Below are 20,144 nucleotides of genomic sequence, written 5' to 3'. Positions count from 1 at the left end.
TGTTGGGGCCGCCCCGGGCACCCGCCCGAGCCACTCGCCCAGAGCCCCAGAGCGCTCCCGGTGACCCCGTCGGCTGCTCCCGGTGACCCTGCTCTCTCCTTCCCGGGGTGGCGGCGGCAGAGGAAGGATTTCCCCAGCAACAGCTTCTACGTGGTGGTGGTGGTGAAGACGGAGGACGAGGCGTGTGGCGGGAATCTGCCTTACTACCCCTTCTCCAAAGGTACGGGTGAGGTGAACTGGGGCGCAGGAGCCAGGTCCGCTCGAGCAGCGTGCCGGCACGGTGACATCCGGCCTTTTGCTTTTCCAGACGAACCCGTAGATCAAGGCAATCGGCAGAAGGCGCTGGAGGTGGTGGTGTCACCTGCTATTACCTGTAAGCGGCGGGTGGTGGCAGGGGTGGGGCTGCTCCGTGTGAACCCGTTGCCCGCCGCGGCGATGCCTGGGCTGCCATGCCCGGGCTGCTCGACGCCCTCCCTGCGGGGCGGCAGGATCGCTGCGGGACCGGCTGGGCTCCCCTGGCTGTTGGGGCAGGCGTCCGGGCCCTGGCAGCTGAGGCCGGGGCAGCAGCGCTTGTTTCCATAGCTGGGAAGGGGGTCTCCACCCTCCGTGGGGTGGCCGTAGCTGGGCCAGGGGCTGGGGCCTTTGTCGGTCAGCAGGATGGGAGCCCACTGTCCAGAGGTCCGGGGGCAGAGCAAGCTGGGGCCTGGGGCGGATGCCGTGCCCCCGGCTGAGCCCCCTCCCCGCTTGTTGTCCCTGCAGCGGAGGCCTACGTTAGCGGCATGCTCTTCTGCCTGGGCATCTTCCTCTCCTTCTACGCGCTGACGCTGCTCATCGCCTGCTGGAAGAGCTGCAGGTGAGCGCCCGCGCGTCGCCCCACCCAGCCCGCTGCAGGCTGCTGCGACGATGCCGGCGGCTCGGCTCCGTTGGCTGCGAAGCCAGGCACTGGGCAGCTGCCCCCACCCCCAAGTCCTCGCTATTTCTGCTGCCTGGCAGCTGGAGTCCGTGGCCCTGCGCTGTGACACGGTGCACGGAGCTGCACATGGCGATTGTCCACCAAGCTGGGAATCGCCCTCCTGCCTCCACGAGCTAGGGCCTGACGGCAGCCAGTGAACCAGAGCCTCTCCGATGGCTACCTGGGCACTGGGCTGGTTGGCATTAATACATTAATACCCAGCCAGCACCACGGTCCCTCCCTCCATGAGAGCCCGGCATGGCTGTCTCCACACGGGCCCTGTGAACAGGTCACTCCTGCTGGCATGGGACCTCCCTGGGCAGCCTCCATCCATCGCAGGGCCCAGTGGGGCCTGGGCTGCCAGAGCTGGGACTGGAGAAGCTGAGATGCCCTAGCCCTGCTGGCTAAGGTCTCCTCTGTCTTGCAGACAGCAGAAGAAGAAAGGGCTCCTGGCTGCCCTGGGCTCGCCCAGCACCGACACGGGTAGGGGAACGGCCGGAGCTGCGGGTGCGACTCGGGGAGGGGAGTGTTGGGGATCCTTTGCCTTGTCGTCTGCCTGGAGCTTTCCCTCTGCTCTCTGGACACGCAGGCCCCCGGGCCCCGGTCTGCATTGGTGGGAATCGCTCCCCCCATGACAACTTCCCTGTGGTCGGGACCTTTCCCCCACGAGGGGCTCCAGCGCGGCTCGCTGCTCAGCTGGCTCTGAGTTGGCCCCCGCTCTCCGGTGCAGAGCCCCGGTCCTGTGTGCATGTCTGCGGGATGGGCCGGACTGCCGCGCCGGGGCCTGCGCTCCGTGGCCCTGCGGTTCGGGGACTCCAGCTGGGGAAGCGGCAGGGTCACTGACTGCCTGTGTCTGTCTGTCGGTCTGTCTGTCTGTCTCTGTCTCTGTGCCTGCGTCTCTCTTGGGGGAATTTCCCCTCCCAGCATCTTTACTGGGTAAGTCCGGAGCTCCAGGCTGCAAACTCCTCACAGACCGTTGAACCCTTCCAGTGTGGGGGCACATCTGCCCAGCGTGACCCTGTGCAGGTGGCGGTCCCGGGTAGGCAGGGCAGGACCCAGGGTCCAGTCTGGGGCTACGCAGGCTCCTCCTGCTTGGCTTTGCCCGGGTCCTGTCCCCCACAGAGCTGCAGCCTGCCCCAGCCTCACTCACTCAGAAACCCTCCGGCCCCTGCGCCCCGGGGTGCGTGTGCACGCTGGCAATGCACGGGCCGTCAGCTGCTGACCTGGGGTTGTGCTCTGCCTTGCAGGCCATGCCCGTGCCACCCCCGACTCTCTCCTCGGGCGTCCCTATGATGGCTACGGCTATGGCTCCTTCGGTGAGTACTGGCTCTGAGCACCTGGGGCTGATCCACAGCAGGAGCGGGCCTGGGGAGATCAGGTCGCTCGCTTGGCATGGGTGGCACCAGCCCCTGCTTGCTGGTGGCTGCCTCGGGCCGTGGGGCTCCAGTGACACGGGTCGGGTCCGTCCCTGACCCTGCGCCCAGCGCCTCCTTCCTCCCTGGCCCTTAGACGGTGCTGGGAGAGGCAGGGACTCCGGCTGCGGCAGTCTTGTCCTTCTATCCCTGCCCTGCGGGCACGCGCACCTTCCCTCTGCTTGCCAGGAGCCCACTCCTGGCTGGGCCTTGACCCCTGATTCTGCCTCCTTCCAGAGAACGGCTCCACCCTGAGCACCGAGGGCATCACGGACAGCATGGGCTCCACGGAGGTCTCCTACGCGTACGCAGGTGAGTCGCAGCCCGTGCCCCGCCAGGCTGGGGAGGGTCCAGCTCTGCCAGCCAACCCGAGCCCCTCTGATGGCGCCGGGCAGAGCTGGGCTTGGCCTGCCTGGAGCATCCTGTCCATGTTCAGCAGCCCCGAGAGGGACCTGCCCGGCTTTGCTTAAAGGACTTGGCCCGGGGGCGTCTGCCCCAGGGTTTCATCTGCACCCAGACCCACCCATCGCCCTGGTCTCACACCAGCCCCCTGCGCCCTCCGAGCCCCGCTGCCCTCTGCAAGGCGAGGCTGGGCCTGACCCCCGGGGAGCCAGCCCCGTCCCGATCCCATCCCGGTAACTCTCGCTTTCCTTCGAAGGGCAGGACCCGTTCAAGCGACGCGTCTCCTCCAGCCAGACGAGGCACCTGGCCATTGCGATGGGTAGATGCTGAGGCTAAGCAGAGCAGGCTCTAGGGAGCCCCGATCGATCCCCCCTGCCGCACTGCCCGGCTTCACGGTGCCAGGCAGGCCCAGGCCCAGTGGTGCTCCCCAGCCCGGCTGGGTCAGGCCCCTTTTGGCAGCTCAGGCCTCTGGGAGCACGGGGAAGGGTAGGGACACCCCAGGGGCTCTCCCTCTGCCCCTCGGCACCTGCCTGGGTCTGAGCTGGTAGCGTGAAGCCTGCAGGACCCCCATCCCCACCCCGCGCTTTCTGAGGGGCCCGGGTTCCCGGTGCGTGCTCCCCGGGGGCAGGGAGTGCAATGGCTCCTGGTGACGACGGCCGGCGCCTGCTCCCAGAGCGGGGGATTTACCCCGAGCCTGGTGCCAGGTGTGCACCGGGCAGCGCTCCCTGCATGGGGTTGGGGGCCGTGGCACTGCTCCCTTCAGCAGGCAGCTGCGTGTGCTCTTGGCTTTGGCCCTGGCACGCCATCGAGCCGCCCCTCGGAAAGCGTGAGGCACCCGCATGACACCCACCGAGCGCCCACGTCCTGGCTGGGACCTGCCAGGGGCGATGTCTCGCACCCGGACCCAAATGACCCCCAATCAGCAGGGAACGCACCGCTGGGGCTTTGATTGCCCTGGCATGCATGTTCAGCTCAGTGCACTGGTGATTCCTGGCGCGAGGGGCGAGAAGGACAGCGGGACCCCAGCGAGCCGCCCCCGGTGCTGGGGGGATTCTCTCGCCCAGGGCAGAGCAGCCGTCCCAGGTGCCCACGAGTCCCTTTGCACTGAGCTGTGCCCCCCTGAATGAGCAGGGGCACGTTCGGCGCCGTGATTGGCTCGATCCAATTGATTCGGGCTGTGCTGCGGGGGCCACGGCACCGTGGCCCTGGGTGACACTGCTGCCCCTCTCGCCATGCAGAGCGGTCGCTGGAGAACGTGGCCAGCCGGCCCCGCTTGGACTCGCTCAGCTCCGTGGAGGAGGACGACTACGACACGCTGGCCGACATCGACTCCGACAAGAATGTCATCCGCACCAAGGTCTGCGGGGCAGGGGCAGTGCTGCGGGCAGTGCTGCGGGCAGGGGTGGGGTGGGGTAGGGACGGTGGCCGTGGCTCTGGGGCAGTGCTAGGGAACAACGGGTGCCGGCCAGCCCAGGGCTTGGGGGTGTCCTCCTGCCTGCGCGCTGAGGCTGCTGGCGGATGGGCTCTGCCCTGGGTGCCTGCCTGACCCTGGGGTGCCCTGTCCTACCCACCCCTGCATTCTCCGTGCCGGCCCCGCTGACCCATCTCTCCCCCCAGAAATACCTGTCCGTGGCAGACCTGGCCCGAAAGGACAAGCGCGTGCTGCGGAAGAAGTACCAGATCTACTTCTGGTGAGCTGGGGAAGTGTGGAAGTGCAGGGGGCACCTCCTGTTTGCCCTCGCACTCAGAGCCCTGCCCAGCCCCGCAGTGGCTGGAGGTCGGCCTGAGGTCCGAGTCAGCTGCCCCGGGCGCTGGCTCCTCTGCAGCGCAGGCACCGTGCTGCATTGCCCCAGCCCCGTGTGCGGGGAAGGGACTGGGCTGGAGGTGCCGCCAGCGCCCGCCCAGCTCACGGTGCCTCTTGCAGGAACATCGCCACCATCGCCGTGTTCTACGCCCTCCCGGTCATCCAGCTGGTCATCACCTACCAGACGGTACGTGCAGCCCCGGCCTCGCTCTGCGCTGCCTGGCCGGTGCCTGGGGGATGCCCACGCCCCAAGTCCTGCCCTGCAGCCTCATCAGAGGACTGGGCTGGTGCTGGGCTCTGCCTGCCCGGTGCTGCCAGGGGCTGTGTGAATCTGCAGCCCAGGCTCCCCGCTCCACCAGCTGCCAATCCATGGACCCACGAGGGAACCGTCCCCTTCCACAATCCCCAGACGGAGCCCCCCAGGTCCTGGGCAGCTTGGGCTCTGCCCCCTGCTCATCCCCCCATGCTCTCTCTGCTCCCGGGTCCAGGTGGTGAACGTTACAGGCAATCAGGACATTTGCTACTACAACTTCCTCTGCGCCCACCCGCTGGGCAACCTCAGGTAGGAGCCAGCACTGAGCCAGGGCCGTGCCCCGCAGGCATGGTCCCCGGCCACAGCACCCCCCGGGCTCCCTGCTGCAGCTGGACACAGCTGGCTGAGGGCTATGGGGCAAGATGGCCCCATAGCAGCAGCTGGAGCTGCAGGACAGCAGAGGGGAGGGTGTGCCTGGGAGGGAGGCAGCGGGGCCTGGACGCAGGGTGGCAGCGCCGGCAGGGGATGGGTGGGTCCACCCCAGCCACCCCTGGGCAGCTGTGATCTGGGGGTGGAGGGGTCTGTGCTGCGGGTGCTGGGGCACTGACGCAGATGGGCCTGCTCCCCGCCAGCGCCTTCAACAACATCCTGAGCAACCTGGGCTACATCCTGCTGGGCCTGCTCTTCCTGCTCATTATCCTGCAGCGGGAGATCCACTACAACCGGGCGTTGATGCGCAGCGACACTAATGCCCTGGTGAGAGACGCCCCTGCGGCGTTCGCAGGAGCAGACCCCAGGGCTTGGGACAGGGGGGAGCCATGGGAGGGCTTGCCCGGGGTGCCAGCCAGGCTGGGTGCTGTGACCCAGGGTGCGGCTGGGGATGGCTGAGCCCCTGAGCATGCCTGGCAGGGACCTGCTGGGCCCTGTCCATCTGTCTGTCTGCCTGAGCATGCCATCCTTCCCTCGCCGCAGGAGTGTGGCATCCCCAAGCACTTTGGGCTCTTCTATGCCATGGGCACGGCGCTGATGATGGAGGGGCTGCTCAGCGCCTGCTACCACGTCTGCCCCAACTACACTAACTTCCAGTTCGGTGAGTGCCAGCCCTCTCTGAGCTGTGGTCCCACACCCCCCTGCCCAGCTCCCTCCCTGTCCCAGGGCTGGCGGCGACCGGCTGCAGACGACCCGCGGCCTCAGCGCATTGCTGCCGCGGCTCAGCCAACCCCTCCCGTTGCAGACACCTCCTTCATGTACATGATTGCGGGGCTCTGCATGCTGAAGCTGTACCAGAAGCGCCACCCCGACATCAATGCCAGCGCCTACAGCGCCTATGCCTGCCTGGCCGTCGTCATCTTCTTCTCCGTCGTCGGGGTGGTGAGTGCCGGGCTCATCTGTCCCCATGGGAGCCGGGGCCCTGCAAGCCCCTGCGAGCACGTGGCAGGCCCCTGGTCCCACTAGCAGCATCCTTGGGGGTGGGATGGAGGTGCTGCCCGATGTCACTTAAGCCCCTGTGTGCTGCACCTTGGTCCTGTTGGTGTGGTGCAAAACCCATGGGCCCTGTCGCCAAGGGACCAAGCTCTGCATAGTCCATGGGAGCCAGCGGGGCTCTGGGTGGACTTTGGACTCCACGCGGTCCCCTCCAAAGCATCAGACCTTGGGAAACCTGGTGCCAGGGCCGACGGCTTCTCTAGGCGTGGGCACCAGGCCCTGTCCAGCTGTGCTCATCGCCCTCCCGCCGGCAGGTCTTTGGCAGAGGGAACACGGTGTTCTGGATCGTCTTCTCCGTCATCCACATCTTCGCCACCCTGCTTCTGAGCACGCAGCTCTACTACATGGGCCGCTGGAAGCTGGGTGAGGGCCCTGCTGGGGCTGGGCGGGGAGGGAGGGAGGGCTGGCATCAGGATGGGCCAGACGTCCAGCTGGGTCCTGGTGACCTCCCGGTGTCCCCAGCTGTGTTCACCGACATCTCCAGCCACACACATCACCGGCAGAGCCTTTAGCTGACCTCATGTGTGGCCGACGTGGCCCTGTCTGGCCCCTGGGACAGGGGGTCTGGGTCCAGGCGCTGGGGTATATTGCAGGGGAAGGATTCAGAGCGCTGCTCTCCCGGGCACCCTCCTTGGGGCATCGGCTCCACCTCCCTCCCCTCGCCCAGGGCACCAGCTCTGCTCACGCCCATGCGGGCTCTCTCTGCAGACTCGGGGATCCCACGCAGGATCGTGCACGTGATGTACACGGATTGCATCCGCCAGTGCAGTGGGCCCATGTACGTGGTGAGTGCCGGCGCCCACCCTTCGCCTTGCTGCTCTCCACGGCACATCCACCGAGCGGATGGGCCGTGCCCCCAGAGCCAGCCCTGAGCCTGCCCGCCCCATGGATCTGCTGTCTTGGGGCCTCGTGCTCTGAGCTGGGCAGCCGGGGCGGATGGCTGCCCAAACCCACACCCCTGCCCCGCCAGTCCCTGCACCCCGAGCCGACACGGTTCTGGGCTGGGTTTGTGCTGGAGCCGGGGCCTTAGCTCTGAGCTCTGGAGCTGGCACGTTGACGCCTTCATTGCTGCACCCTGCTTCGTGTCTGGGACGTGCCAGAGGCCCCCCCAGGGCTCGGGGCCATGGGAACCATGTGCCCGAGCCCTGCCGCAGGCCTTCCCATCTGTCCATCTGTCTGTCCACAGGATCGGATGGTGCTGCTGGTCATGGGCAACATCATCAACTGGTCCCTGTAAGTCCACAGTGCTGGGTGGAGGGAGAGAAGGGCCGGTGCGGAGCTCGCTGAGGGGGTGGGCACCGGGAAAACTGCTCCCCCAGGCCAGAGCTGCATGCTCCTCTGCTGCAGGCCTGGGCCCAGGCTGGTCTCCCAAGCTGCGGCGGTGGCTGCAGCAGGAGGCGCGGGGGCAGGGGTGGTGCTGCCCCCCAGGCGGGCACTGCCCAGGCCTGCCTGACCCCGTCTTGCCCGCAGCGCTGCCTACGGCCTCATCATCCGCCCCAACGACTTCGCCTCCTACCTCCTGGCCATCGGCATCTGCAACCTGCTGCTCTACTTCGCCTTCTACATCATCATGAAGGTGCGGGCAGGACCCTGCCCCTGCCCTGGCACCCCACAGCTGGGCTGTCCAGACCCACTGGAGCCCCACGGTGCTGAGGGCAGCTGGGGCCCAGGGTGGGCAACGGGATGATACTAGCCAAGCCCCAGGTGACCTCTGTTGAGAGCCTGGACAAAGGGCCACTGGTCCCTGCTTGCAGCTGCTGCAGCCAGGGCCCCTGCACCCCTCTTACCCTCCATCCATGCAGTCAGGGGGGAGGGAGCCCCCTGCCCCGGGGGCTGCGTGGCTGTGGCCTCCCCAGAGCCCCCACTTCTTCCCAGTGCATGCGGGGAAGCTCCCCGAGCCGGGCACCGTCTCACTCAGTGCCATCTCCCCACAGCTCCGGAGTGGGGAACGCATCAAGTTCATCCCGCTGCTCTGCATCGTCTGCACCTCCGTGGTCTGGGGCTTCGCCCTCTTCTTCTTCTTCCAGGGTCTCAGCACCTGGCAGGTAAGTGGGGCGCGGCGGGGCTCCCTGGGGCCAGGCCAGGGCGGCTCCCCAGGCTGGGAGGGCCGTCGTGGTCGCGGTCAGGGGGTGACCGGCCGGCTCCGCCTGTGCCCCCTGCAGCAGACCCCGGCTGAGTCGCGGGAGCACAACAGGGACTGCATCCTGCTGGACTTCTTCGACGACCACGACATCTGGCACTTCCTCTCCTCCATCGCCATGTTCGGCTCCTTCCTGGTGGGTGCCCCAGCACCGCACCGGCAGGGTGGGGTGGGACGGAGAGTGTCTCTGCTGCCTCACTCGCCCCAGGGCCAGGCTCTGACCAGGGCTCCGGGGGTACTGACCCCACGCCGGCCCTGCCTGAGTGCTGCCATCCCCATGCAGGTGTTGCTGACCCTGGATGATGACCTCGACTGCGTCCAGCGCGACAAAATCTACGTCTTCTAGGCTCCTGGCCGCAGGCCCTGGCATGTCCAGCACCTCCCGGGCAGGGCTCCCACCACAGCTGCGGTTGGCGGGGAGGCTGCAGCAGCGCCCTTGGCTTGGGGACTCTCTTTGGGGCGGCTCCGTGCCGCCCGTCCCTGCTGCGTTGGAGAGCGCTCCCCTCGATCCTGCCCACAGCCTGGCCAGCCCCGGGAGCTGCGGCAGGTGCAGATGGGGCTGGGGCCAGAGGGGCTCTGCAGAGGCACCTGCCCCTTGCCCTTGGGGTGGGTCGCACTGGAGCCACGGGGCCTGTGGCATCACCCGGGAGGTGGCCGGTTCTCGGCGCAGCAGCTGGCAGGCTCCAGCCGCACAGCCGGGCTCCACGGCAGAGGGGGGAGGAGCATCTGGCGCACAGCCGGGCTCCACGGCAGAGGGGGGAGCAGCATCTGCCGGTCTGCGGCGGTGCCCCGGACTTGTCTGCACAGGAGGGAAACCCGCTGCGTCCTCTGCAGCTCCTGCATCTGAGGGCAGAGCTCGCCCTCCCCAAACTCGGGCGCAGTCCCACCTCTGCACATGCGGGTCCTGCCTGCCGGCCCCCGTGCCCGGGCAGAGCTGAGCGGATGGCCTCAAGTCAGGGCAACGAGCCACAGAGACAGCACAAGGCCACGCATGGCCCCCTCCCTCGTCTCCGTTCACGGCACTCGGTGGGCAGCATCCGGCCCGGCCCCAGTATTCGTTCCTCGCTTCGTGGCTCTGGGGCTGGGCTATCCGTGCTCCCAGACACGCGACTTGCCAAGGTGCTGCTGTTGCTGCTATCGCCCCCGTGGCAGCGTGGCCTTTCCTGATGGACACCTGCCACTCCGGGGCAGCCAGCCCACGTGCCAACAACACTCCTTTACCCCCCTGCCCCCGGGTACTGCCACAGCCCGTCCGGTTGAAGAAGCACATGGTGTGTGACTTTCAGTGCCTATCTCTGGGGTGTGTGTCCCGTACCACGCCCCCCGCCGCCCAGGACTGCATGGCGCCTTCGGCCCCTGCTGACACGTGTGGGGCGAGGCGGGCATCTGTGCCTCTGCCCCCACTGCCTCCCACCCGCCCCGGGCGGGGGGCGTTTACATGGCAGGGTCCGACCCGGTGCCTCACTGCAGAGGGGGTTTTGTTGCAAGCTTCAAATTTGAATCCGATCCAGGGCTCCTTGCGCCCGGCTCGGCGGTGCTGCCCAGGGGGGAGTCACGGTGAAGCCCCCTCCTCCATGCTGCCAGGGGGGCGCAGACGGGCACCTGGGGCTCCCGACCCCAGACTGCACAGGCCAAGGAGTGGGGGGCTCAGGGTTTGTGCTCCTCATGCTGCTGTCCCCGGACCACGCTGCCGTGGGCTTTCTGTGGACAGTTAGCTAGTGGAGGACAAGCATTAAATGCCGTGTTGATCTGCACTTTACCCACTTGTCTGCTGCCTTCTTGTTCCCCATGGGGGGCTTGGGCAGCCAGGCCCCCTCCCCTTGTCCATGGCACCGGCCCCACTGGGGTCTGTCGGGGCTCCGGGCCCTGGTTCTGCAGGGCAGAGGCATCTCCCGCTCTGCAAGGAGCTCCTGCCCCAGCACTTGGAGGGTGTCTGTCCATCCCCCGCCACACCCCACATGCACAGCACCAGCCCTGGCACAGGCCGCTGGGTGCCCCCAGGCTCAGCTCCCCTTTGCAAGAGCCTGCTCTGTTGCCTGACCTTGGGCCCTGCCCGGGGGCTGAAGAAGAAGCCCATCTCCCAGGCCCCATTCACGGCTGCTTGGGTCTCAGGGCATCCAGCCAGGCCTGAGCTGGGTGACTGCTGCTCCCCTGACTGGATGCCAGGAGCAGAGCCTGGCACGGCAGCTCCCTCGAGTCTGGGGCACGAGGTGCCTGCTGCCCGCCCGCCTCTGCACTGCTGCAGCCCCCACCCTCAGCCCAGGGCAGGGTGTGGGGCAGCAGCAAGGACCCCCATGATGCCTGCTGTACCCATGGCCAGAGCATGTGGGGGGTGACTGCCCACTTCAGCCAGGCCACTGCCCAGCACAGAGGTGCCCGCAGGGTCAAGGCCGCCCCTGGCCATGCCCAAGCCCCGACGCCCGGAGCGCAGGCAGGAGGGAGATCCAGCAGCCTCCGAGCACTAGCAGAGCAACCCCAGCCCTGTCGCCCTGCCCCAGGCCCTGGAGGGGAAGGGCAAAGGGCACCTTATTATTAATTGCCCTCATCTCCCTCACACCTGCTCCCCACCTCCACCCACTGGCTCCCAGCACCAACATGCATCACTCGCTGGCCTCAATTAGCTCCAATTAGCTGCTCCCAGCAGCACTACCCCCAGCTCCAGGCACCTAGGTGCAGCCCTTATAAAAACCCACCCACAAGCCCTCAGCCTTCCCACAGCTGCTGGAGATGCTGCTGGAAAACCGGGTAGTGAAGGCGCAGCCACATAACTGATTTTTAGTTCTAGCAGGAAAGGCAGAGCATCGTATCTCAGCCGGCAAGGGGAGGGTACGGGAAGCTCTGGGCATCGATGCAGGGCACAGATGCAGGGTATGGAGGCAGGTGCAGATGCAGGGCGCGGATGCAGGCGCAGGGCACGGGTACAGATATAGATTCCAGATACATGAGCACAGGCTGCTGCCATCTTGCCCAGGGGCACAGGCAGGGTCCTGGAGGACCCCAACATGCCCTGCAGACGCATGCTCTCCTAGAGCAGCACAGCCCCTTGGAAAATGCCTGCAGCAGCTCTGCCCCGTGGCTTAGGAAGTGGGGCAGGATGTGGGCAGAGGTGCAGGGAGATGGGCTGTGGGGCTGCCCCAACTGAAATGTGCCCAGGATAGTGGGGACCAGCCCTGCTCGTGGGGTCTAGCCCGGTGCTTCTCAGCCTTTATTGCTTGCGGCACTCCAGATACTCGCAGCCCCTTGGAAAATGCCAGCCCTTCATTTTCATTACAAAAATTTTTTTTTGACTACAGAAAAATAAAAGAGCCACTTGCCTGTTGCAAAGAGCGCCTAGACCACAAGTCTGGATTTCTCTGAAATCTCTGGGTTCCTCTTGTAAATCATGTCTGCACACCAAGCAGTGCTAACATGGTCTGGTGCCCGTGGCACCCCTGAAAGCTCTCGAGGGACCGCGGTGCTGCGGCACCCCCTGAGGATTGTGGGGTGGGAGGTGCTGCATCAGGCCGCGAGGAGCAGGGGAAGGGCAGGGCAGTGCATGCAGCAGCCTCTGCTCTGGTCGAAGCAGCAGTGGGCAGGGAGGCTGTGGGTAGGAGGGCCCGTGTCCAGAGAGGCTGGCTGTGCAGGGGAGCCCAGGGACGCGGCTGCCCTGCTCTGCACAACCTCATGCCACATGCAAGGGAGGGGACTGCGCTGGGCTCTGCTCTGTGCCTGGCCCACGGAGCCCGAGCCCTGCGGCAGGGGCCAGGATGGGGCTGGCCTGTGTGCAGAACATGCCATGTACACCTGTGCCCCATGGCAGGGCTGCTCACGTTGGGGGATATTTTATTTAGCCGTGAGCTTTGAATCGTAGCATCCGAGAGCCATGGGGCTGGCAAGGAGCTCACATCCAGCCCAAGCCCTGCCCGAGGCAGGATCAGCCCTGTCTGAACCAGCCCAGGCAAACCCACTGTCCGACCTCGTAGCAAAACAACAGTTACCCCCGACACAGCACAGACATTGCACCCAAACCTGGCACGGGGAAAGCAGGGGGACCGCGGTGCCCAACATCCTGCTGCTGCCAAAGGTTGCTAAAATACACTTGAGAGACGCCGGGTAGAGGCTGTGCCCCCTGCTACAGAGGAAGGCAAAATCCCCCTGTCTGAAGCAATCTGGCTGGGGTCAAATCCCTTCCTGACCCCAAATGTGGCATCGGGCTGATCTGAGCAGAGGGACAAGCCCCTCTAGGCAGGAGCGTGCTGGATTCGGTCTGGGCCGAAGCACCAGTGCGGCCGGTCGAAATCCCTGCCTTGGCTGCACCCACCACCGGTGCGTCTGAGGAAGGTGAAAGCACCCCCCGACACATGTAGCAGCAGGAGAGGGAACAAATCTCTTCCCAGCCCCACGTGGCAACCAGCAAAGCCTAGAAAATCCCAGCGCTGTGTCATTTGCAGCCTTGCTCCAGGGGGTTTCTATGCCAGCCTCCAAATCCTTCATAAACACCGAGAGCAGCGCCGGGCCCTCTGAGACGCCACTCAAAACCCTCTGCCGTTCCCACGTGGGTCCTTTTCTCCTTGAATTGCCCCTTGCTTGCAGTTATCTGTCCACCTTACGGTACCTTTGCCCAGCCCACGTTTCTCCCTCTGCTTTTGAAAAGGTCACTTGGGGCTTTCTCCAAAGCCTTGCTGAAGTCCAGATCCACGACTTCCACAGCCTTCCCTCCGCCCACCCAAGCCGTTACTCCGTCCAGCCTGTTTGGCACCGTCTGTTGTGGGTCAATCCCTGCTGGCTGCTCGCAATGGTCTTTTGTTACCTGGATTATGGAGGACTTGCATTTTGGCTACTGAGAAACGAGGCAGCAAACAGGTCTAGAGCCCGGCCTTCTGCTGCCTGCACCTCCGAACACAAACACAAGCGGTTGTCCCAAAGTCCATCGGCCACGCGTGACAGCACAGCACGGGCAACACGGACCTGTACCGCTGGGGAGACTCGGGGAGGGGGGAAGCCGGCACACAGGCTGGCAGTGTGTCTTCTCCAAGTTTCCCTCCAGCCCGCGCCCCTCATTTACAGAAGGGCCCCCCGCTGCCGAAAGGATGTGGACAAGTTAGAGAGAGTCCAGAGAAGGGCAACGAAAATGGTTGGGGGCTGCGGCACACGACCGGTGAGGAGAGGTGGAGGGAACTGGGCTGAGTGAGTCTGCAGAAGAGAAGACCGAGGGGGACTGAATAGCAGCCTTCACCTCCCTGCCGGGGGGCTGCACAGAGGATGGAGCTGGGCTGATCTCAGTGGGGGCAGATGGCAGGACAAGGAGCAATGGGCTCAGGTTGCAGCAAGGAAAGTTTAGCTTGGATATTAGGTAAAACTGGAACAGGTCACCCAGAGAGGTGGTGGAGTCTCCATCCTTGGAGGTGTTGAAGACCCAGCTAGACAAAGCCTTGGCTGGGATGATGTATTTGGGGCTGGTCCTGCTTGGAGCAGGGGTTGGACTGGATGTGACCTCCTGAGCTCCCTTCAACCCCCATTTTTTGTGACTCTAGTCTCAATATTCTAATAAATGTTCTCCGATCGGTTTAACTAAATCTTTGTTTCACTGAAACTTTGGGGCTTGCACTGAGCCAGATCTCTTGTGGACGTGGAAGGTGTTAATTAGTTGGAACTTAAGTCTTTGGGAAAGTAAAAAGGAGGGTTTCTTGTCTCCTTTCCTTTGCAGTCCAGTTCAGCGCTGGCCTGTCTCTTCTTTACCTTCATTTGGGGCCTTCTCTGACAGAGCTGATCTGTTTTTACAACTCAGCCAGGAATCTATTACAGCAAAACAGCATTGAATACAGTTAGCTACATCAATCCCTGCTACTCATATTTTAAGACAAAGCTATGCCGTGCTATATGTGGATTATTTAATAAGTGGTCGTCCTGCATAATGTCTCCTTTCATTGGCTCTGTCTACTCGCATCCCATGACTGGTTTAGCTGGACACGCTTTGCTTTGCTGCCCAGGCTGGTCATCACATCTGCAAAGGGTCTCTCTCCAGTCGCTCAGGAACAGGCCTGGGGCCTTCTGCTCAGCTGCGTGGTGCAGCTTGGCCTCGGCCCCTCAAACGGCCAGGCTGGCAGCACCTTCCTCCTCCTCCAGCTGCTTGCAAAGGGATTTCTTTAGAGCAGGCTCCAGTTGCTCCCTGGGTGTCAACTCCCCGGATCCTCCTTTTTGCATCAGGCTTCTGCCCAGCTGGAACTGCCTTCAGGACGGGGGGTCGGGTCTCCTGGCCTGCAACATTCAGCCCACCCCTCCCAGCACAGCTCTACCCCACATCCCCCAGCCAAGGGGTTCGACCCCGGTGCCCGAGCAGTCCCTGAAATGCTCCCCAGCCCGTCCAGCTCCGAGGAGCCAGATGCCAGGGGGTGGGTATGGGGTGCACCGTGCAGCTGGGCAGCGCGGCCGTTCCCCAGGGCTCCAGACGGGGATCCAGGCACCGAGCTGTGCCGGGGGCAGATGCTTGCCACTGGGTGTCAGCCTCACTCCACGTGCATTCGCTGGCCTTCCTTCTGCGTCTCTCCAGCCTCCCGTCCCAGTGCCGGCAGGAGCCACCACACTGCCCCAGCACCCCATTTACTGCTTCCAGGCAGAATCGGGCCCGTGCTGCACGTGGCGCAGGAGGGATGGGGCAGACAGCAGCCCGGACCTGGCACGTCCATTGGCACGGGACAGCTGGCGCGGGCAGGAGGGTGTCCTCACCCCAGGGCCAAGCCCAGGCTCTGCCCACCGGTGAGGGGAGGCAGCCTCCGAGCCCACAAGCACAGGATTGGGGGGACTGAGGTGTGGGGCCTGCGCTCCGTTGTGCTGTGCCGGCTCGGCCCCCGGCGTCCCAGCACGGCAGCCCGAAGGGAGGCATTCACCACTGGCAGGTCCCTGCCGAGCGTCCAGGCCTGGTGCCAGGGTGGCCATACCTGGGACACCCCCCAAGCCATGCAGAGGGCCTGAGACCAGCCCTTACCCGAGCCTCCGACCAGACCTGGCACCTTGCTGCCGTCTCAGCCGCTATGGGCAGCCCCTGCACGCCTGTGCGCACGCAGGGCCCACTGAAGCCAGTGCTTACCAAAGCTTTGCCCTGGTGCCAGCGATGGGCACAAGGCTCAGCACCTTTGTGCCCACCAGGCTGGGCCAGATCCCTCCCCTTCCTCCCTGGCCAGCGGGGGACGAGGTGCTGGCCCGACACCCACAGCCCTGGGGTCTGTGCTCTGGGCCTCTCCGGCCGGGGCTGGACGCCCCTTGCCCTGCCCGCCCCCCGCAGTGCTGTCGGCCATCCGACCCTTTCCAGCCTGGCGTGCACGTGGCTCCGTCGCTCCCGGCGTGACTCCACAGGGATCAGAGCCGCTGGGCAGTGCTGGGATGCCCCGGGCAGGGCAGCCACCCCTGAAAGCAGCTCTGGTCCCTCTAGCTTCCCCATCCCGACTCCTCGTTTTGGGAGGAGCTGATTTCCTATCACCGCACGGGGCCTGGGCAGGGCTCGCAGAGGAAAACCTGCCCCCCAGAGCAGAGCAGAGGCTGCTTGGGGGAGCCTGGGTGCACGGGCAGCAGGGACCCGCCGGGGCCGGCCGTCCTCCCCGGGAGGCTTCGCCCACAGATGGGACCGGGGGACTTGCTGAGCCTGCCCCTGGCCCAGCCCTGCTGGCCACCCCCACCCTGCCGGCCCGGGGAGCGTGAGCGCAGGGGAAAACCAGCCATGAAGTCAGGTTTTCCTCCGAGCTCCTGTCTATAAAAGGAGTCACTTCCTCAGAGCCAGGGCCTGGCTTCGCCCCTGCCCCACACACCCCGGCCGGGTCTCAGGCATGCGGGGAATGCTCCTTAGTCACTGTCTTTTGGAGTCTTTCCCCAAATATGGTGCCTGGGCAAGAGCCACTGGCTTGCTCCTGGAGGGGAGGGGATGGGGCGGTGGTGACATCACTGTCCGAGGAGCTGGCCTTTTAGCGCAGCCCCAGCCTCCCACGCTCGCAGTTCCAGGCTCCAGGCAGAGCATCGTCCGTCCGTCCGTCCGCGCAGCCCAGCAGCTCCTCGTAAGTGTGCCAGGGAGGGCGGCCGGAGGCCAGGCCAGGCCAGGCTGCAGGGGGATGCAGGCCAGCCAGACGCTTGTCTCCCCGGGTGCAGCCGTCCGGTTTAGGCTCCGTCCTCGGGGACCAGCCTGCCAGCGATGCTGCGTGGCAGGATTGGCGTGGGGCGGCACAAGGGGCTTTGCAGTCCCTCCTGGTTCACTGCTAGGTCTCAGCCTGCGCCCTGGGTTAGTGGGCAGGCAGGGGTAGGGCTGCTTTCAGGGTCCGGTCCCGCCATGCGGAGCCGTGTTCTGGCGCTAGACGGGAAGGCAACGGGGTTGCAAGCTGGCGATGCTCAGGGGCTTCCTGGCTCCGCACAGCCTCCCTCCTCGCCAGGCTCTTGCGGGTGGGCAGGTTGGTGGCTGCAGTGCCAAGCGGTGCCCCGGGGAGCAGTGCCCCGGGAAGCACAGGTCTCTCGTGGGAGGGAGGAAGGAGGCAGCTCCACCCTCCGTGGTGCAGGGATGCTGCCCCTCCTGCGGCCACATGCCTGCCTGCCAGGGTGGCACGGTGCCAGCGTGCGCATGTTGCTGGAGAGGCGGTGGCTGCTGGGCAATGTGCAATGAGCAGTGGTAGCGGGGCAGGCCGGAGGGCCCTAGGGCAGGATGGCTCCGAGCCCAGAGACATGCCGGAGCTCGGGGAGCAGCAGCTGCATCGGACACAATGCTGAAATGGCTCCGTTTGCTCAAGGCAGAGACTTCAGGGCCCGGCTCCGGGAAGCTGCGCTCCTGGGGCTGCCCCTGCACCGGGCAGCAAGCCAGCAGAGCTACGGCTGCGCTGGCACATGCCCATCTGTGCCCACGCCCTGTCTAGCCTGGGCCCTCGCTCGGGCCCCACTTGCCTGGTGCAGCTCACGGGCCTCTTGTGGCCGCTACCTGCCCTCGGGGCCCAGCCATGCCTGTGGCATGGGGTCCCCGGAGGGACTGACCTGGCCCATGTGCTGCCTCCGTGCCCATCTGAGGGGAGGGCCGGGCACCACACTCCTGGGGAGTGCGGCCTGAGCTGGGGCCGGCTCAGACCCTTGCTCTCGTGGAGCATGAGAAGCCACTGTCCACGGTGCCTGGGGGTGCCTGGTGGGCACGGGGACAGGGGCTCCCATTCCAGCTGTGAATGCCCACGGGGCTCAGGCTGCCACTGCCCATGAGGATGCAGGTGGTCGCCAAAATCCAGGGGCTGCTGGTGCAATGTGGGGACGGCACCGCTGGACAGATGCTCCCCGGGTTAGCCTGTGGCCTGTTCCCATGCCCTGCTGGTGCCTCCTAGGCTGGAGCACAGCTCCGGCAGTGCCCGGAGAGACCGCGGGGGCAGAAGGCGGCGTAAGCTGGACAGTGGCTCCCGGAGACAGCGCTTCAGGCCCCAGGGGCAAGTTTGGGCAGGAAGTGTCTGTGCGCTGCCTTTCCTCGCTCGTGCCTGGCCGCCCGCGTGCGGGGTTGGCGGGAGGTGCTGTCTGGGTCGGAGCCGCTGCGGACATGCAGACGGGCTGAGCTCACCCCGGCCTTTCCCCCCTGCCCCAGGTCTCGTTCCCCGAGTGAACATGGCAAACAAGGGCCCCAGCTATGGGATGAGCAGAGATGTGCAGTCCAAGATCGAGAAGAAGTACGATGACGATCTGGAGGAGCGCCTGGTGGAGTGGATCGTGGCGCAGTGCGGGGCGGGCGTGGGGCGTCCCGAGCGCGGCAGGCTGGGCTTCCAGGTCTGGCTGAAGAACGGCGTGGTAAGTGCGGCCAGACCTCGGTGCCGGGCTGCACCTCGGCCCCAGGGGCTGGGGAATCGGTACAGCTCTCCTGCAGGGCAGCAAAGACCAGGCCCTCAGAGCTGATCCTGCCCCCTCTGCTTGCAGGTCCTCAGCAAGCTGGTGAACAGCCTCTACCCAGAGGGCTCAAAGCCCATCAAGGTCCCCGACACCCCTCCCAGCATGGTCTTCAAGCAGATGGAGCAGGTGGCGCAGTTCCTGAAGGCGGCCGAGGACTACGGCGTGGTGAAAACGGACATGTTCCAGACTGTCGACCTCTTTGAAGGTGGGGGGTCGGAAACCGGGGGCACCGTGGGCAATGCCCCAGGGACGGGTAGATCCGCAGAGGCACCATCAGCGCTGGGGCTTGATCAGGGCCCCGGGTGCACAGACACAAGGCAGAAGCCCTCTAGCAGCAGCGATGGGCTGGGACCGGCAGGCAGGCCAGGGGGAGTCCCAGAGGGAGCGGGGCTCCCCGTGCCTGCCCCAGGCGCAGCTCTGTCCCGGAGCCCGGGATTATAAGGAGTGCAGCCCCCGCGGCCACGGGCCTGGATATGCTGCCTAGGCCGAGCGCTCCCTGCAAGTACAGCGGGCTGGGGAGTGCCGGGTCTCAGGGCACGCATGGGTGGGAGCCGTCTTGCAGGGAGGGGGACAGCGACACGCGCCCCAAGCACCATGCATCCTGGCCCCTGCTCATGACCTGCGGTTCCCTCCCCAGCCAAGGACATGGCGGCCGTGCAGAGAACGCTGATGGCCTTGGGGAGCTTGGCGGTGACCAAGAACGATGGCCACTACCACGGGGACCCGTCCTGGTTCATGAAGTGAGTGTCCCCTCCTGCAGCCGGGCCGAGGTGGGGGGAGCCGGCCCCAGCTGGGGGCCGCGCAGGGCAGTGGGGACGCAGAGCCGGGGAGGAAGGGGAGTCACAGGCTGCCTCTCGCCCCGCAGGAAAGCCCAGGAGCACAAGCGGGACTTCAGCGACAACCAGATGAAGGAGGGGAAGAACATCATCGGCCTGCAGATGGGGAGCAACAAGGGGGCCACGCAGTCGGGCATGACGGGCTACGGGCGGCCCCGGCAGATCATCAGCTAGACGGCGCCGGAGCCAGGCCGACCAACCCCACCCCAACCAGGAACTGGCCTCCGCCCCCTCCCCCCGAGCCCAGCCGCGGCCAACGCACCAAGCCACCGGGGCCCCGATGCCCCCGACCGCACTGAATCGACGTCGATTGGATGTTTATTGAAAAAGCTTCTCGAAAAACAACCCCCCAGCCCGCCGGCGACGCGTGGAGGGAGGCGGGGGCCCCCGATCAGCTGCCAGCCCTGGCCACGTGCTGCGTCCCCAGGGCCCCCCAGACCTGTGCATGCTCCCAGCTTCGCTCCCCGCCGCTTCCGTGCCTCCAGCTACATTTGTCTGCTGCGTTGCAGAGCTGGCTGTCGCACCCGCCGGCCACCGCGGCCCGCGCCCCAAGCAGGCCGCCCGACCGGCACATCCCTGTAGCGCCCGTGCAGCTGCCCAGCCTGTCAATAAACCTTGCACAAGCGAAAGCGAACGCTGTCCATCCTTGCCAAGGGAGGGGGTGACATAAGCCTCGGTTTTGTATTTTTTTTTCCTTTGTCAGAATTAAAAAGAAAGGTTGTGACTCTTCGGTGGCTTCCCGTGTCCTTTTCTGCTCCGTTTTCACTACTTCATCCTGTCGCTTCAGCCTTGAGCATGCACCGCTGCCCCAGAGTCCCAGCGCTCACCCCTGGGCTGGGCAGGCAGGACAGGCCGACTGGGGTCCAGCAAAGCAGGGCGAGACGCACGGGCGTCTCTAAAAGACCCTGCAGTCGCTCAAAGCGTTTCCTCCTCGTTGCTCAAGCTCCAGGGGCTGGAAGAGCAGGGCTGTTGGCTGCAGCCTCCCACTGCCTG

General features: G+C 65.7%; 2 protein-coding genes across 5 annotated transcripts in view; both read left to right on the top strand.

Annotated features, from left to right (window-relative positions):
* SIDT2 (SID1 transmembrane family member 2) overlaps window positions 1-9,168 on the top strand; it is a 12,286-nt gene extending 3,118 nt beyond the window's left edge. Inside the window, exons 7-28 of one of the 4 annotated variants that reach the window (XM_025211957.1) lie at window positions 121-220; window positions 308-373; window positions 760-853; window positions 1,380-1,435; window positions 1,877-1,888; window positions 2,200-2,268; window positions 2,602-2,676; window positions 3,023-3,085; window positions 4,005-4,123; window positions 4,384-4,457; window positions 4,691-4,757; window positions 5,059-5,132; window positions 5,456-5,579; window positions 5,796-5,913; window positions 6,058-6,194; window positions 6,563-6,671; window positions 7,017-7,093; window positions 7,495-7,541; window positions 7,779-7,884; window positions 8,243-8,353; window positions 8,471-8,584; window positions 8,732-9,168. In XM_025211957.1, coding sequence (XP_025067742.1) covers window positions 121-220; window positions 308-373; window positions 760-853; window positions 1,380-1,435; window positions 1,877-1,888; window positions 2,200-2,268; window positions 2,602-2,676; window positions 3,023-3,085; window positions 4,005-4,123; window positions 4,384-4,457; window positions 4,691-4,757; window positions 5,059-5,132; window positions 5,456-5,579; window positions 5,796-5,913; window positions 6,058-6,194; window positions 6,563-6,671; window positions 7,017-7,093; window positions 7,495-7,541; window positions 7,779-7,884; window positions 8,243-8,353; window positions 8,471-8,584; window positions 8,732-8,794 — 1,875 coding nt within the window. In that variant the 3' untranslated portion in view covers window positions 8,795-9,168. The remainder of the gene's footprint in view (window positions 1-120; window positions 221-307; window positions 374-759; window positions 854-1,379; window positions 1,436-1,876; window positions 1,889-2,199; window positions 2,269-2,601; window positions 2,677-3,022; window positions 3,086-4,004; window positions 4,124-4,383; window positions 4,458-4,690; window positions 4,758-5,058; window positions 5,133-5,455; window positions 5,580-5,795; window positions 5,914-6,057; window positions 6,195-6,562; window positions 6,672-7,016; window positions 7,094-7,494; window positions 7,542-7,778; window positions 7,885-8,242; window positions 8,354-8,470; window positions 8,585-8,731) is intronic. The other 3 variants (XM_025211958.1, XM_014523059.2, XM_014523060.2) reach the window with 3 other exon arrangements.
* A 7,128-nt stretch (window positions 9,169-16,296) lies between these two features.
* TAGLN (transgelin) lies at window positions 16,297-19,880 on the top strand. The gene is made up of 5 exons (XM_006030326.3): window positions 16,297-16,472; window positions 18,017-18,216; window positions 18,343-18,520; window positions 18,953-19,055; window positions 19,181-19,880. Exons 2-5 carry the CDS (start codon window positions 18,037-18,039, stop codon window positions 19,323-19,325), a joined length of 606 nt encoding a protein of 201 aa, XP_006030388.1. The 5' UTR covers window positions 16,297-16,472; window positions 18,017-18,036; the 3' UTR covers window positions 19,326-19,880.
* The last annotated feature ends 264 nt before the right edge of the window (window positions 19,881-20,144 follow it).

Source organism: Alligator sinensis, unplaced genomic scaffold (genome assembly GCF_000455745.1).
Source record: "Alligator sinensis unplaced genomic scaffold, ASM45574v1 scaffold1626_1, whole genome shotgun sequence".
NCBI lineage: Eukaryota > Metazoa > Chordata > Crocodylia > Alligatoridae > Alligator > Alligator sinensis.
Note: the sequence above shows the minus strand (reverse complement) of the source record. Positions and strands in the feature narration are given on the sequence as shown.